Below are 13,513 nucleotides of genomic sequence, written 5' to 3'. Positions count from 1 at the left end.
TTGCAGTCTGAAGAAGGGTCCTGACCCGAAACGTCACCTACCCATGTTCTCCAGAGATGCTGCCTGAACCGTTGAGTTACTCCAACACTTTGTGTCTATTTTTGGAAACCAGCACCTGCAGTTCCTTGTTTCTACTCTTCTTTTAAGAGTGAGTTAGATTTAGCTCTTAGAGCTAAGGGAATCAAGGGAATCAAGATTTTGGATGATCAGTCATGATCATATTGAATGGCGGTGCTGGCTCGAATGGGCCGAATGACCTACTCCTGCACATATTTTCTATGTTTCCACCTCAGGATAGTGGACGTGTTGAAAACTTCTATCTCTCTTTTACCATATTGCAAAACCATAACTTGCGCAACAAGATAAATTGGTGCATTCTCTTTCAGATGGAATATTAGAATTTTTCTGTTGAACTTACAGGTACCGAGTGCGTAACCCTTGCACAATACAAGCACTTTACTGTCAGTGATGAAGCAACCATTGCACATCCTGTGTGATCAGGAGCTCACTCTGAGCAATAGACAATAGACAATAGGTGCAGGAGTAGGCCATTCGGCCCTTCGAGCCAGCACCGCCATTCAATGTGGTCATGGCTGATCATCCACAATCAGTACCCCGTTCCTGCCTTCTCCCCATATCCCCTGACTCCGCTATTTTTAAGAGCCCTATCTAGCTCTCTCTTGAAAGCATCCAGAGAACCTGCCTCCACTGCCCTCTGGGGCAGAGAATTCCACAGACTCACAACTCTCTGTGAGAAAAAGTGTTTCCTTGTCTCCATTCTAAATGGCTTGCTCCTTATTCTTAAACTGTGGCCCCTGGTACAGGACTCCCCCAACATCAGGAACATGTTTCCTGCCTCTAGCGAGTCCAAGCAGATCCGTTGACTCTGACAACTGCGGCCAATTGATTCAACATTGCGCCATGAACCATTCGGCTTGTGGAATCTGCTTGTGGGAAGACGGATCCAATCAGCCCCCAGCGAATCGTTCCCCACTCCTCACCCCGGGCTGGGGTCAGATTCGGTCCGAGGCCGGGAACAAAGGGCCGTGACCACTTCACTGGAATTTAGAAGGGCGTGAGGGGATCTAGTAGAAACGTACACAATTCTTAAGGGATTGGACAGGCTAGATGCAGGAAAAATGGTCCCCATGTTGGGGGAAGTCCAGAACCAGTGGTCACAGTGTAAGAATAAGTGGTAGGCCATTTAGGACTGAGATGAGGTCCTGATTTTGGATGATCAGCCATGATCATATTGAATGGTGGTGCTGGCTCAAAGGGCCGAATGGCCTACTCCTGCACCAATGTTTCTATGTGTCTACCTTCGGTGTAAACCAGCATCTGCAATTCCTTCCTCCACGTGAAGTAAAAATAATCTTTCTGATCATTTGCATCACATCAGTCCCACTACCTGCCTGTCCTCCACAGTTCTAATAAAGCTGTTTTCAAGCACGCAAATCTAAGATGTTGAAATAGACACTGCGTGTAATTGGTAACACGAGGATCTGCAGAGACTGGGAAAGACACAAAGTGCTGGAGTAACTCAGCGGGCCAGGCAGTATCTCTGGAGGACCTGGATTGAAGACCTTTCAGGATGGGACCCTTCTTCAGACCCGAAATGTCACCTACACTTGATCTCCAGGGATGCTGCCTGACCCCCTCCGAGTTACTCCAGCACTTTGTGTTTTTTTATGTAAATCAGCATCTGCAGCTCCTTGTCTCTGCAGATGCTGGATTCTTGAGTAAAACACCAAGTACTGGAGGAACTCAGCGGGCAGCATCTATGGAGGGAAAGGATTGGCGACATTTCATGTCAGGACCCTTCAGTGGACATTGCCTTTCTTTTCCTTCCACAGAAGGGGACGGCAGGGTGGCGCAGTGGTAGAGTTCATGCCTTACAGCAGCGGAGTCCCGGGTTCGATTCTGGCCATAGGCGCTGTCTGTATGGAGTTTGTATGTTCTCCCTGTGACTGCGTGGGTTTTGTCCGGGTGCTCCGGTTTCCTCCCACACTCCAAAGGCGTACAGGTTTGTAGGTCAATTGGCTTTGGTAAAGATTGTAAATTGTCCCAATACATTGCGTAGGATAGTGCTACTGTACGGGAATCGCAGGTCGGCACGATCTCGGCGGGCCGAAGGGCCTGTTTCCATGCTGTATCTCTAAACTACAATAAACTTAATACACAAAAAGACACAAAGTGCCAGAGTAACTCAACGGGTCAGGCCGCATCTCTGGAGAACATTGGAAAGGTGAAGTGTTGGGTGGGGACTGTAGACAGGGGAAAAACTCAGGGGAGGAAGCAATGAAAGCGCCCCTTTGTTACTGAAGTTCAATTCCCCGCGGGGTGACTTTGCTTTCATGACCAACTCACCGCTTTGATGACCTTGATTGAAGAACTACTCGGCACGCAGAAGTTCAAGTAAATGCCGGTGGGAAGCAGAAATTCAACCTCCACTTCCCGATTCTCGTCGTCACTCCAGAAGTCCTGGTGGTAATGTATTCCTGGGGGCATCGTGCCCACGTCTCAGCTCCGGTCGCCCCTGTACACACAAAACACACAAAGCAGGCTTTGAGAGACGAGCAACATATCACTTTGCCCCAAGATCCAACAACCGTGCGACCGGTTCGAGCTGCACCGCGCGTCGACTAAAGAGAAAAAAAAAACCTCATCCAATATGTTTAACCTTGTTGCACAAAGAACTAATTGCTCATCAACAAGCGGCTAGATTTTGCAACGCCTTGCTGGTTGAGGTTCCACAACCGAGTTCAAAAGGGAACTAGATAACATCCAGGAGACACAGTGGAGGGTGAGAGAGTGGCACCAACTGCAATGATACAGCATGGAACCATCGGGCCGAATGGCCTCCACCTCAGCTGGATTTCAGATCTGGATGTCGCTTGGGTTCAGAAATCTAACAAGACGAAGGAAAAGAACATTCCAGAATTCCAGAAGAACCTCCCCCTCCTGCTTTTCCCTTTCTTCTCCCCGCCACCCCCATCATCAGTCTGAAGAAGGGTTTCGGCCCGAAACGTTGCCTATTTCCTTCGCTCATAGATGCTGCTGCACTCGCTGAGTTTCTCCAGCATTTCTGTGTACCTTCGATTTTCCAGCATCTGCAGTTCCTTCTTAAACATTCCAGAATTAGATTAGTTTAGTTTCGAGATAGAGCGCGGAAACGGGCCCTTTGGCCACTGTGTCCGCGCCCACCACTCGTTCTATCCTACACACCAGGTTCAATTTACAGAAGCCAATCAACCTACAAACCTGCACGCCTTTGGAATGTGGGAGAAAACCGGAGCACCCGGAGAAAACCCACAGCGGTCACAGGGAGATCGTACAAACTCCGTACAGGCAGCAGCCGTTATCAGGATGGAACCCGGGTCTCTGGCGCTGTGAGGCAGCAGCCCTACCGTCCCGCCCATATAGCAGGTTCCCAATTCTGGATGAGTTGGCACACAGGTGTGACTAGCAAGGGAGGGGCGGTGGATGGGCAAAGTCTGGAGGCCCAGAAAGATTCATTAAAGCAGCCTCGGGCTCCCAACACACACCCTGCTTGATAATTGTAACACAAAACTATTATTTATTTACAGAAACCCTGGAGTTCCCCCCTGGTTGCAAGTGAAAGTGAACACATTCTTTAAATAACTATCAGAAACAAACTAGATCTGGGTTCTGGCCGACTGGCGTTGTTATTTAAAGAAAATGACGGTTTGCAATTTGACGTTCGGGAATCAAAACCTCATTATGGTTTATCCCCCCCCCCCCCCCCCACCACCACCACCAATGCCTTGGTCCCCACCTTCTACCCCCCCCCCCCCCCCCCACCAACGCCTTGGTCCCACCCTTCTACCTCCCTCCCCAATCATAGAAACATAGAAATTAGGTGCAGGAGTAGGCCATTCGGACCTTCGAGCCTGCACCGCCATTCAATATGATCATGGCTGATCATTCAACTCAGTATCCCATACCTGCCTTCTCTCCATACCCCCTGATCCCCTTAGCCACAAGGGCCACATCTAACTCCCTCTTAAATATAGCCAATGAACTGGCCTCAACTACCCTCTGTGGCAGAGAGTTCCAGAGATTCACCACTCTCTGTGTGAAAAAAGTTCTTCTCATCTCGGTTTTAAAGGATTTCCCCCTTATCCTTAAGCTGTGACCCCTTGTCCTGGACTTCCCTAACATCGGGAACAATCTTCCTGCATCTAGCCTGTCCAACCCCTTAAGAATTTTGTAAGTTTCTATAAGATCCCCTCTCAATCTCCTAAATTCTAGAGAGTGATGCCTTGGTCCCACCCTTCTACCCCCCCCCCCCCCCCCCCCCCCCCCCCCAATGCCTTGGTCCCCTTCTCAATACCTTGGTCCCCCCCCCCCCCCCCCCCCCCCCCCCCCCCCCCACCAATGCCTTGGTCCCACCCTTCCACCTCCCTCCAACCCCCATCTTATCCGCCTATCCCATCTTAGCTTAGAGATACAGCGTGGAAACACATCAATCACCCCGTACACATAGTTCTGTGTCGTACACACTGGAGACAATTTTACAGAAGCCATTGAACTTGCAAACCCGCACATCTTTGGGATGTGGGAGGAAACTGGAGCACCCGCAGGAACCCACGCGATCACAGGCAGAACCGACAAACTCCGCACAGACAGTGCCCGAGGTCTGGATCGAATCCGGGTCTCTGGTGCTGTGATGCATCGGTTCTACCACTGCGCCACTGGCATCTCCACGATTCACATTGCGAGCGGGCTGGAGCGCTCCTGGGAGAGGGCAGCTCATCCAGATCAGTACAATGATCCAATCCAATGATCTCAGCAGCATTTCAAATCACCCATGGAGATCCACTCCCTTGGTCTTTGCTGGCTATAAGGGGCATTGCCACATCCAGGCTGCTCCAACCTTGGACCCCAGCATCTGAACACCCCAGGTGGCCATTGGGCCCATCCTGCTGTGACGACCCTTGGGAAGACCGACATTACGGGAGCCCATCCCTTTCCCTCTTATCCTCCGAGCCCGGCCACTGATTGTAGTTCACCAGGATGAAGCGGTGACACTGCCTCGGGGGATTGTCAAAAGTCCCGCAGCAATAGAATGAAGAGAACCAGAGAAGCGTTTGTTTCCTGATGTCCTTGGGCCAACGTCACTCACTCAACATCATTCAGCACGGTGATCGAGTTGCTGCCTGACAGCACCACACACACGGGTTCAATCGTGACTAGGGGTGCTGTTTGTATGGAGTTTGTACGTTCTCCCTGTGGACTGCGTGGGTTTTCGCCGGGTGCTCCGGCTTTCACCAACATTCCAAAGACGTCAAGGTTTGCAGGTTAATTGGTTTGTGCAGATTATCCCCAGTGAGTAGCATAGACCCAGTGTACGGGTGATCGCTGGTCAACGTGCACTCGGTGGGCAGAAGGGCCTGTCTCTACAACTTAAACTAAACTACTGGAGACACAAGAGACTGCAGGTGCTGGAATCTAGAACTCGTTGGAAGAACTCAGTGGGTCAGGCAGCATGGGGAAGGAATGTTTTGTTTAAACTGCATGGAAACAGGTCCCTTGGCCCACCGTGCCCAGGACCACCATCGATCTACCCATTCACACTAGTCCTGTTGTCCCCACTCATCTCAATTGAGGACCTTTTTTTCACCCAGACATACCCTCTTATCATAGGTCATAAGATCATAAGAGATAAGAGCAGAATTTGGCCATGCAGCCCATCAAGTCTATGCACCATTCAATTATGGCTTATCTATCTCTCCCTCCTAACCCCATTCTCCTGCCCTCTCCCCATAACCCCAGACACCCGTTCTCTTCTCCCCCCTCCCATTCAGCAGACGATACAAAAGTTTGAAAGCATCTACCACCAGACTCAGTAACAGCTTCTTCCCCTGTTATCAGACTACTCATAAACAAAGGCATAATTGTGATCTTCCAACCTACCTCACTGTGAACACTGGACTTTTTCTCTGGAACTGTAATGCGCTTACCTTCTCCCCCATAACCTCTGACAACTGTACCAATCAAGAAACTATCTATCTTTGCCTCAAAAATATCCATTGACTTGGCCTCCACAACCTTCTGTGGCAAAGAATTCCACAGAAACACCACCCTCCGACTAAAGACATTTCTCCTCATCTCCTTCCGAAAAGAACATCCTTTAATTCTGAGGCTATGACCTCTATTCCTAGGCTCTCCCACTAGTGGAATCATCCTCTCCTCATCCACTCTATCCAAGCCTTTCACTATTCTGTACGTTTCAATGAGGTCCCCCCCTCATTCTTCTAAACTCCAGCGAGTACAGGCCCAGTGCCGACAAACACTCATCGTATGTTAACCTACTCATTCCTGGGATCATTCTTGTAAAATGAAAGTTTCTTTCTGGTATCTAGTCCCAAGTAAGTGTTTGTTTTTTCAGACAAACTACTCCAGATCAGAAGTCTCAGATCCACCTCTTGCACTAACTGCCCCACAGCTCACAGGTAACAAAACGCCAGGGCTCCTCAATCTCTCTCTGTGAGCCACAGTCTGTCAGCAAAAACAGGCAGTAACCAGCCAGGATCTCTTCTTGTCCAGCAGCAGGTGAGGAAACACACATCATATCAGGGGGAATGTACAATCCGTAGACAGACAGCAACCAAAACCAGGACCGAACTTTGGTAGGAAGGAACTGCAGATGCTGGTTTAAACCAAAGATAGACACAAAAAGCTGGAGTAACTCAGCAGGACAGAAGGAATGGGTGACGTTTTGGGTCGAGACTCTTCTTCAGATGCCCAGCCTGAAGAAGGATCTCAACCCGAAACGTCACCCATTCCTTCTGTCCCGCTGAGTTACTCCAGCTTCTTGTATCGAACGTTGGTCCCTGGAGTTACAAGCAGCAGCGCTTTTAAAATTCTTTTAAAACTGAAATATTCCGTTCCTTGCACTTGCAGGATGGCAGATATTTGTTTAGGTTTATTATTGTCATGTGGACCGAGTTACAGTGAAAAGCCTTGTTCTGCACGCTATCCATATAGATCAGATACACCATGCAAAAATACAATCGTCAAACTCAAGCACCAATGGGTAGAGTAAAGTGGAAGATAGACAGTGCAGAATATAGTTCTCAGCATTGCAGTGTACCAAAGATAGACACAAAGTGCTAGAGTAACTCAGCGGGTCAGGCAGCATCTCTGGAGAAAAAGGATGGGTGACGTTTTGGGTCGGTACCATTCTTCAGTTCTGCTGAGTTTTTCCAGCACCTTATACCTATCTTTGTTCTAAACCAGCACTTCCAGTTTCTACATATTATAGCGCACCCGTTCCATAGATAAAGACCAACGTCCACAATGGGGTAGAGGTGAACTGAACAATGCCCTCGCTTGTGGAAGCACTATTCAGAAGCCTGGTAAGCCAGGATCTTACCGCAGAAAGTAGAGAGTTTATTCAAGGCTGAGTTTTGAAGAGGTTTCGGACTGATGGATGTAGGATGGAGATTGGGTGGGAAAACTGAAGCGACACAGGTTGTGCCAGTGACAGGTGACATTGTTGAACAGACCCGAGCAAATGCTCACCTCCTGCCTCTGTTCCTCAACGTCGAGAAAGATGGCTGTGACAGACAGAAGCGACACGCAGCAAATGTAAAGTGAAATATCCTCATCCATTTTCACATTTAGTCTAAGTGTGCATTCGCATCGAGTCGCCCACTCCCACTACTTTCCACTCGAGAATATTTAGTAACCGCATACACTAGTAGGTGGTGCAGTTGCTGTTTTCCTGATGCACACTTCAAGCTTTTGAAAATCGGTGACTGAATGTGAGAGGGGAAATGTGCCAGGCAGCAGGGGCTTTCCAAAGCTGCTGAAATGTGCCCTTCCTATGTTTGTGTGCCGAGATTCAAAGCTCGAGGCTTAGTACGCGCGCTGGTGAATGATTTGTGGTCTTACTATGGTTAGGATATGGGCGGATGTCGAGTGGAACCATAATTGCCTGCTAGATGCAACAAAAAAGCCGATTAAACGCTGGGTTTTATTTGGGTTGGGGTGAGAACCGAGAGAATCGGATGGGTACAAGCACTGGCTCCAATAGCAGGGGTGAGGGGGCAGAGAATGCAAACGTTTGCCAGCAATAACAGGAGTGGTCGCAGGAATCAGTGATTCACAGTAACAGGGATGCAAGATAACAGGCACAGAGTCACAGTAAAGGCCCTGTCCCACTTTCCCGAGTTACTCACAAATTCTCCCGAGTTTTCCCCTTGATTCAAACTCGGAGAATTACGGTAATAGCCATTTGGAGGCACTCGGGGCTGTTTTGTTTACTCGTGGACATTTTTCAACATGCTGAAAAAAGCATCCCGACTTACCTGATGCCCCGAGTACCTACAGCTGGCATTACGAGCCGCTACAAAATATCTACAGACTCCTACGTCCGATTGTGTAATTTACATTTTGAGTGTTGTCATAGTCACAGTGCTTGGATACAGGCCCTTCGGCCCAACTTGCCCATGCCGACTAAGATGCCTAATCTACGCCAGTCCCATTTGTCTGCCTTTGGCCCGTATCCCTCCAAAATGTCCGAAGCGGGATCCTGACCTGAAACGTCACCTATCAGTTTCTTCCAGAAATGCTGCCTGATTTGTAAACCAGCATTGCAGTTATTTGTATCGCCCCCTGAACCTTTCCCATCCACACACCTGTCCAAATATGTCTTTCAAATGCTGTTATAGTACCTGCCTCAACCATCTCCTCTGGCAACTCGTTCATTGTCCGAGTCTACCTCCCTGTGATGCGGCTACAAGCAAGGTGTTCCTTGTGCCTGGACCTGACTGTACAGGTCCACCATCAATTTTCTGGCACCCTTGGTCCCTGGATCACGCAACATGCTGGACCAACAGAGGTCATGAAATAATAATAATTCAACAACATACCACTGACCCATTGATTATACATCCCCCCCCCCCCCACCCCCCCCATTCTCTAAAGCATTTAGGAACCAATACCATGTGCCCCCCCCCCGGGCCGAAACCCTTCTTCAGACTTCTGGGGGTGGGTGGGGACAAGAAAGGAAAGCAGTTAGCCGGAAGGCTGGAGGGGGGGAACAGCAGGGGAGCTACAGCAAGGACTAACAGAATTGCATCCCCTGTAGCTTCCCCATGTGGCTGTCTACTCTCCTAGTTGTCTCCTCCCACCCTCCAGCCTTCCGGCTACTCCTCCTTTTCCCTTTCAACCCCCACCCCTGTTCTACCCCGTCTTGTATCGATAGATGCTGCTGCACCCGCTGCTTACAGCTTGACACCTTCGACTCCAGCATCTGCACTTAGACCTTCGTGGGAATACTAGTTCTAATTCAATCGATTGGACAATTCAACTGTCACTAACCTTCGCTCTGTAGGTAATGACAGAAAGAAATGCTGGAGAAACACAGCGGGTGAGGAAGCATCTATGGGGAGAAGGAATAGGCGACGTTTCGGGTCGAGACCCTTCTTCAGATGTTTCAGGTCAGGACCCTTCTTCATTCTATTTTGTTGTCAATACGTACAGTGAAATGCTTTGATTTGCATAGAACCGGGTAAAATCGTACAGCAGACCATACCTGGGCAGTACACAAGATTCACCACGTTTCTGTAGCATTGAACCATCTATCGTATCTGCCTCCTCCACCACCAACCCCTGGCCACGTGTTCCAGACACTCTGTGTGAAAAAACGTTCTCTAAACATCTCCTTGAATCTTTTGTCTCTCACCGTAACATTCTACCTTCTAGTCTTTGATATTTCTACCCTGGGGAAAAAGGTTCTGACTGTCTACCCTATCTATTGATCTCATCATTTTTATTTACTTCCATTGTCTTCCTCCAGCCTCTGACTATCCAGAGAAACCAATCCTAGTTTGTCCAAACTCTCCTTTAAACATGATTAAACTATTGAGCCAAGTTAATTTGCTCAGCTGCGAGTGAAACCTCTTGAATTTTGCAAGCTTGAAACATCCTATATTTTCTTTGGAGCTGTGTGCTGGGGCTGACTGATGTATCTAACTTGTCGTTACGAGGGCGTACCCTTTGGTGTTGAAGTCAACACACACTCGACTGCTAATGTGAACATCATATTCCTGTTTCCATTAACCCTCCTATCTCTTCTGAGCACCCACACTATTTTAGCATTTTCCAGTCACTGTCTGCGGGGTCGGCGATAAAAGGTTAGCGAAGCAACTACGTGGAGGAAATTCCCAGACGCCAGGCCTTATAGTAGGTTAAAGGCACTTTCAATAAGATCATAGTTGCTATCCAGGTCAAAACCACGGTGGCACAGCAGTAGAGTTGCTGCTTTACAGCTCCAGAGACCCAGGTTCGACCCTGACTACGGGTGCTGTCTGTATGGAGTTTGCACGTTCTCCCCTTGACCTGCGTGGGTTTTCTCCAGTTTCCCCACATACGCCAAAGATACACAGGTTTTTATGCTAATTGGCTTAGCATAAAATTGGCCGGTTTCCATGCTGTGTCTCGGAACTTCCGATCCATTCACTCCCACTACCACTGGGGAACCACCTAAGCAAAGCTCTGGACTTAGTTGCCCAGGTTAGTTCACCAAACCTCCCAAACTGGTGACCTCTACCTGCCAGGTGGACCAGGGCAGCGTGTGCATGGCAATACCGTGGTTAGCAAATTTCTCGTCAAGAGCACACTATAAACACAGTGTATGACCCCTTTTCTGAGATCTTGGAGAGGACAAACGCAAACCAGAGGAAGAGCACCTCATATCTCGCTTGTGCAGCTTACAACCCAGCGGTATGACTCTTGATTTCTCTTCAAGTAACCCTCGCGCCCCTCTCTCTCCACCCCTCCCCCACCCTAGCCATCGTACTAGTTTTACTGTCGTCCTGCTGGGATTCACTTTTTGGCATCACTCATTATCACCACCCCTACAGCCAACAATGGACCATTGTGGGCTCCACCTTTCCTTGCTCATTGTTGCTGGCTTTGATTTATTCTTCTCCATATCTTTCAATAATTTGTTCTATGTAGCTTTTCATATATATCATTTCTCTCTCCCCTAACATTCAGTCTGAAGAAGGGTCTGAACACAAAACGTCACCTATACCTTTTCTCCAGAGATGCTGCCTGACCCGCCGACTTACTCCAGCTTTTTGAGTAAATCTTTGGTACAAACCAACATTTGCAGTTCCTTCCTATACATGCATGTATGTATGTATGTATGTATGTATGTATGTATGTATGTATGTATGGGCTATGGATGAGATGAGCCTCATTTATGGAAGCAACCAGCACAAGACTGCAGGCTGCAACAGAATGTGAGAGAGTAGGGTGCAGGATAAAAAAGGAATAGAACAAGGGAAAATAAATGGTTGGAATCGCTCTGACTTTAGGCATTAGAGATGCAGAGAGGAATCAGGCCCTTTGGCCCACTAAGTCCTCGTCGACCAGCTATCCCAAAAGCTAGCACCATCCTACGCAATAGGGACAATTTACAATTTTACCAAAGCCACTTAAACTACAAACCTGCACGTCTTTGGAGTGTGGAAGGAAACCGGAGCACCCGGAGAAAACCCACGCGGTCACGTAGAGAACGTACAAACTCCGAACAGACAGCACCCGTAGTCAGGGTCAAACCCGGATCTCTGGCGCTGTGAGGCAGCAACTCTACTGCTGCGCCACCGTGCCGCCCCTTGCCTGCTTGGAACTAGCACGGAGTCAATGAGCTCCTTCTGTGTTGTGACAAGTGTGTGATGCTCTGGTCCAGGCTGTGGAGACCAACACAAGGGTCAGGCTCCAGAGAGATCCTCAAATACCAAACTCATCCAGAGTCTCAGTTATATTCCCGTTGGAACAGGCTCTGAACACCAGGTATGCTGACAAAGCACTGCCCTCACTTGCAGTTCAAACATAACCAATAAGCAGAGTTTTGAACCAAGATGGATTAAAACAAAGAGGAGTTCTCTTCCACACACACCGACTGGCCGGCACCTCCAGAACCGGGTACAGTGTGGTACAGTGGCGCAGCTGGTAGAGCTGCTGCCTCACAATGCCAGAGACCCGGGTTCAATCCTGATATCGGGTGGTGCCTATGTGGAGTTTGCATGTACTCCCAGTAACCAAGGAAAGGTACAAAATGCTGAAGTAATTCAGCAGGGCAGGCAGAATCTCTGGAGAACATGGAGAAGTGACATTTTGGGTCAAGACCCTTAAGTGTGATGAGTCAGTGCGAGAGTCTGATGAAGGTTCCTGATCCAAAATGTTACTTACCCATGTTCTCCAGAGATGCTGCCTGACCTGTTGCGTTACTCCAACACATTGTGTCTTTCCTTGGTAAACCAGCATCTACAGTTCCTTGTTTCACCTCCCTGTGACTGCGTGGGTTTCCTCCAGGTGATTCGGGTCTCCTCCCTCATCTCAAAGACATGCGGATATATACGATACGTAGAACACAAAATGCCGGCGACCCTTCCTCTAACTCTCATGTTGACATCCAAGTCCTCCACAGATGCTGCCTGACCTGCAGAATTACTCCAGCATTTTGTCTTCCATGCAAGATTCCAGCATCTGCAGCTGTTTGTGTCTAGAGGATATTTGGCCTCTGTAAATTGCCCCCTAGTGTGGAGTGGATGTGAAAGTAGGATAACAGTTAGTGTGAATGAGGGATCGATGGTTGGCATGGGTTTGGTGGGCCGAAGGGCCTGTTTCCATGCTGTATCTCTAAACAAAACCCTGAGTGTTCCTGGTGATGCAGACTCTTACTCAGCAGAGAACAGCTCTGGGAAATCAGCCCACTGAGTCCATGCCAGGATAAATCTGGCCCAAACACAGCAGGTCCATTAAACTGAGTAGGACAAGTTGTCCAGCGTTAGAAAGCCAAGCGGAACTGTTGCGTTCATCACGAGGATGTTGCCAGAAGCAAGCAGTGATTCTGAGGCAGCTGAAGGTCCGTCACCTATCCCACCCATCTTCAAATCAAACCCCTCCCCCTCCCCTGTATCCACCTATCACTTGCCAGAAAATAGACACAAAATGCTGGAGTAACTCAGCGGGACATACAGCATTAGGGATACAAGGAATGGGTGATGTTTCATCTCGAGACCCTTCTCAGGCTCCACCTCGCATCCAGCTTTCTCCCCTCTACTACAATCAGTCTGAAGAAGGGTCCCAACTAGAAAGCCGCCTATCCATGTCCTCCAGAGATGCTGCCTGACCAGCTGAGAGACTCCGGCACTTTGTGCTTTGCTTGCAATTCCAGCATCTTCAGTTCCTTGCGCCTCCTTTATGATGGGGGGGGGGGAGGGGGGGGGGATTTGTACATAGGTCAGCAACATCTACAAACAAGGGACTTGGTTGGGTAAAGGTAACTCTTATTTACTGCCTTTGCTCACATCAACGATATACAGGATCGATCACGAGCCACCTCTTTTCGCTCAGTGATTGAGGTACTGCGGAGATATCGGCCTGTGTTATCTGTCGCTACTCAGCCCATTTTGTGCACATTGGACATGGTGAAATTCCTCTTCATTGTACAAGTGTTTAGTGGTTCCAT

General features: G+C 48.8%; 1 protein-coding gene across 1 annotated transcript in view; it reads right to left on the bottom strand.

Annotated features, from left to right (window-relative positions):
- The window catches only part of pik3cd (phosphatidylinositol-4,5-bisphosphate 3-kinase, catalytic subunit delta), a 153,514-nt gene that overhangs the window by 56,429 nt on the left and 83,572 nt on the right, over positions 1-13,513 (bottom strand). The window contains exon 4 of the mRNA XM_055659628.1: positions 2,368-2,536. Coding sequence (XP_055515603.1) covers positions 2,368-2,508 — 141 coding nt within the window. The 5' untranslated portion in view covers positions 2,509-2,536. The remainder of the gene's footprint in view (positions 1-2,367; positions 2,537-13,513) is intronic.

This window comes from Leucoraja erinacea, chromosome 30 (assembly GCF_028641065.1).
Source record: "Leucoraja erinacea ecotype New England chromosome 30, Leri_hhj_1, whole genome shotgun sequence".
Lineage (NCBI taxonomy): Eukaryota > Metazoa > Chordata > Chondrichthyes > Rajiformes > Rajidae > Leucoraja > Leucoraja erinaceus.
Note: the sequence above shows the minus strand (reverse complement) of the source record. Positions and strands in the feature narration are given on the sequence as shown.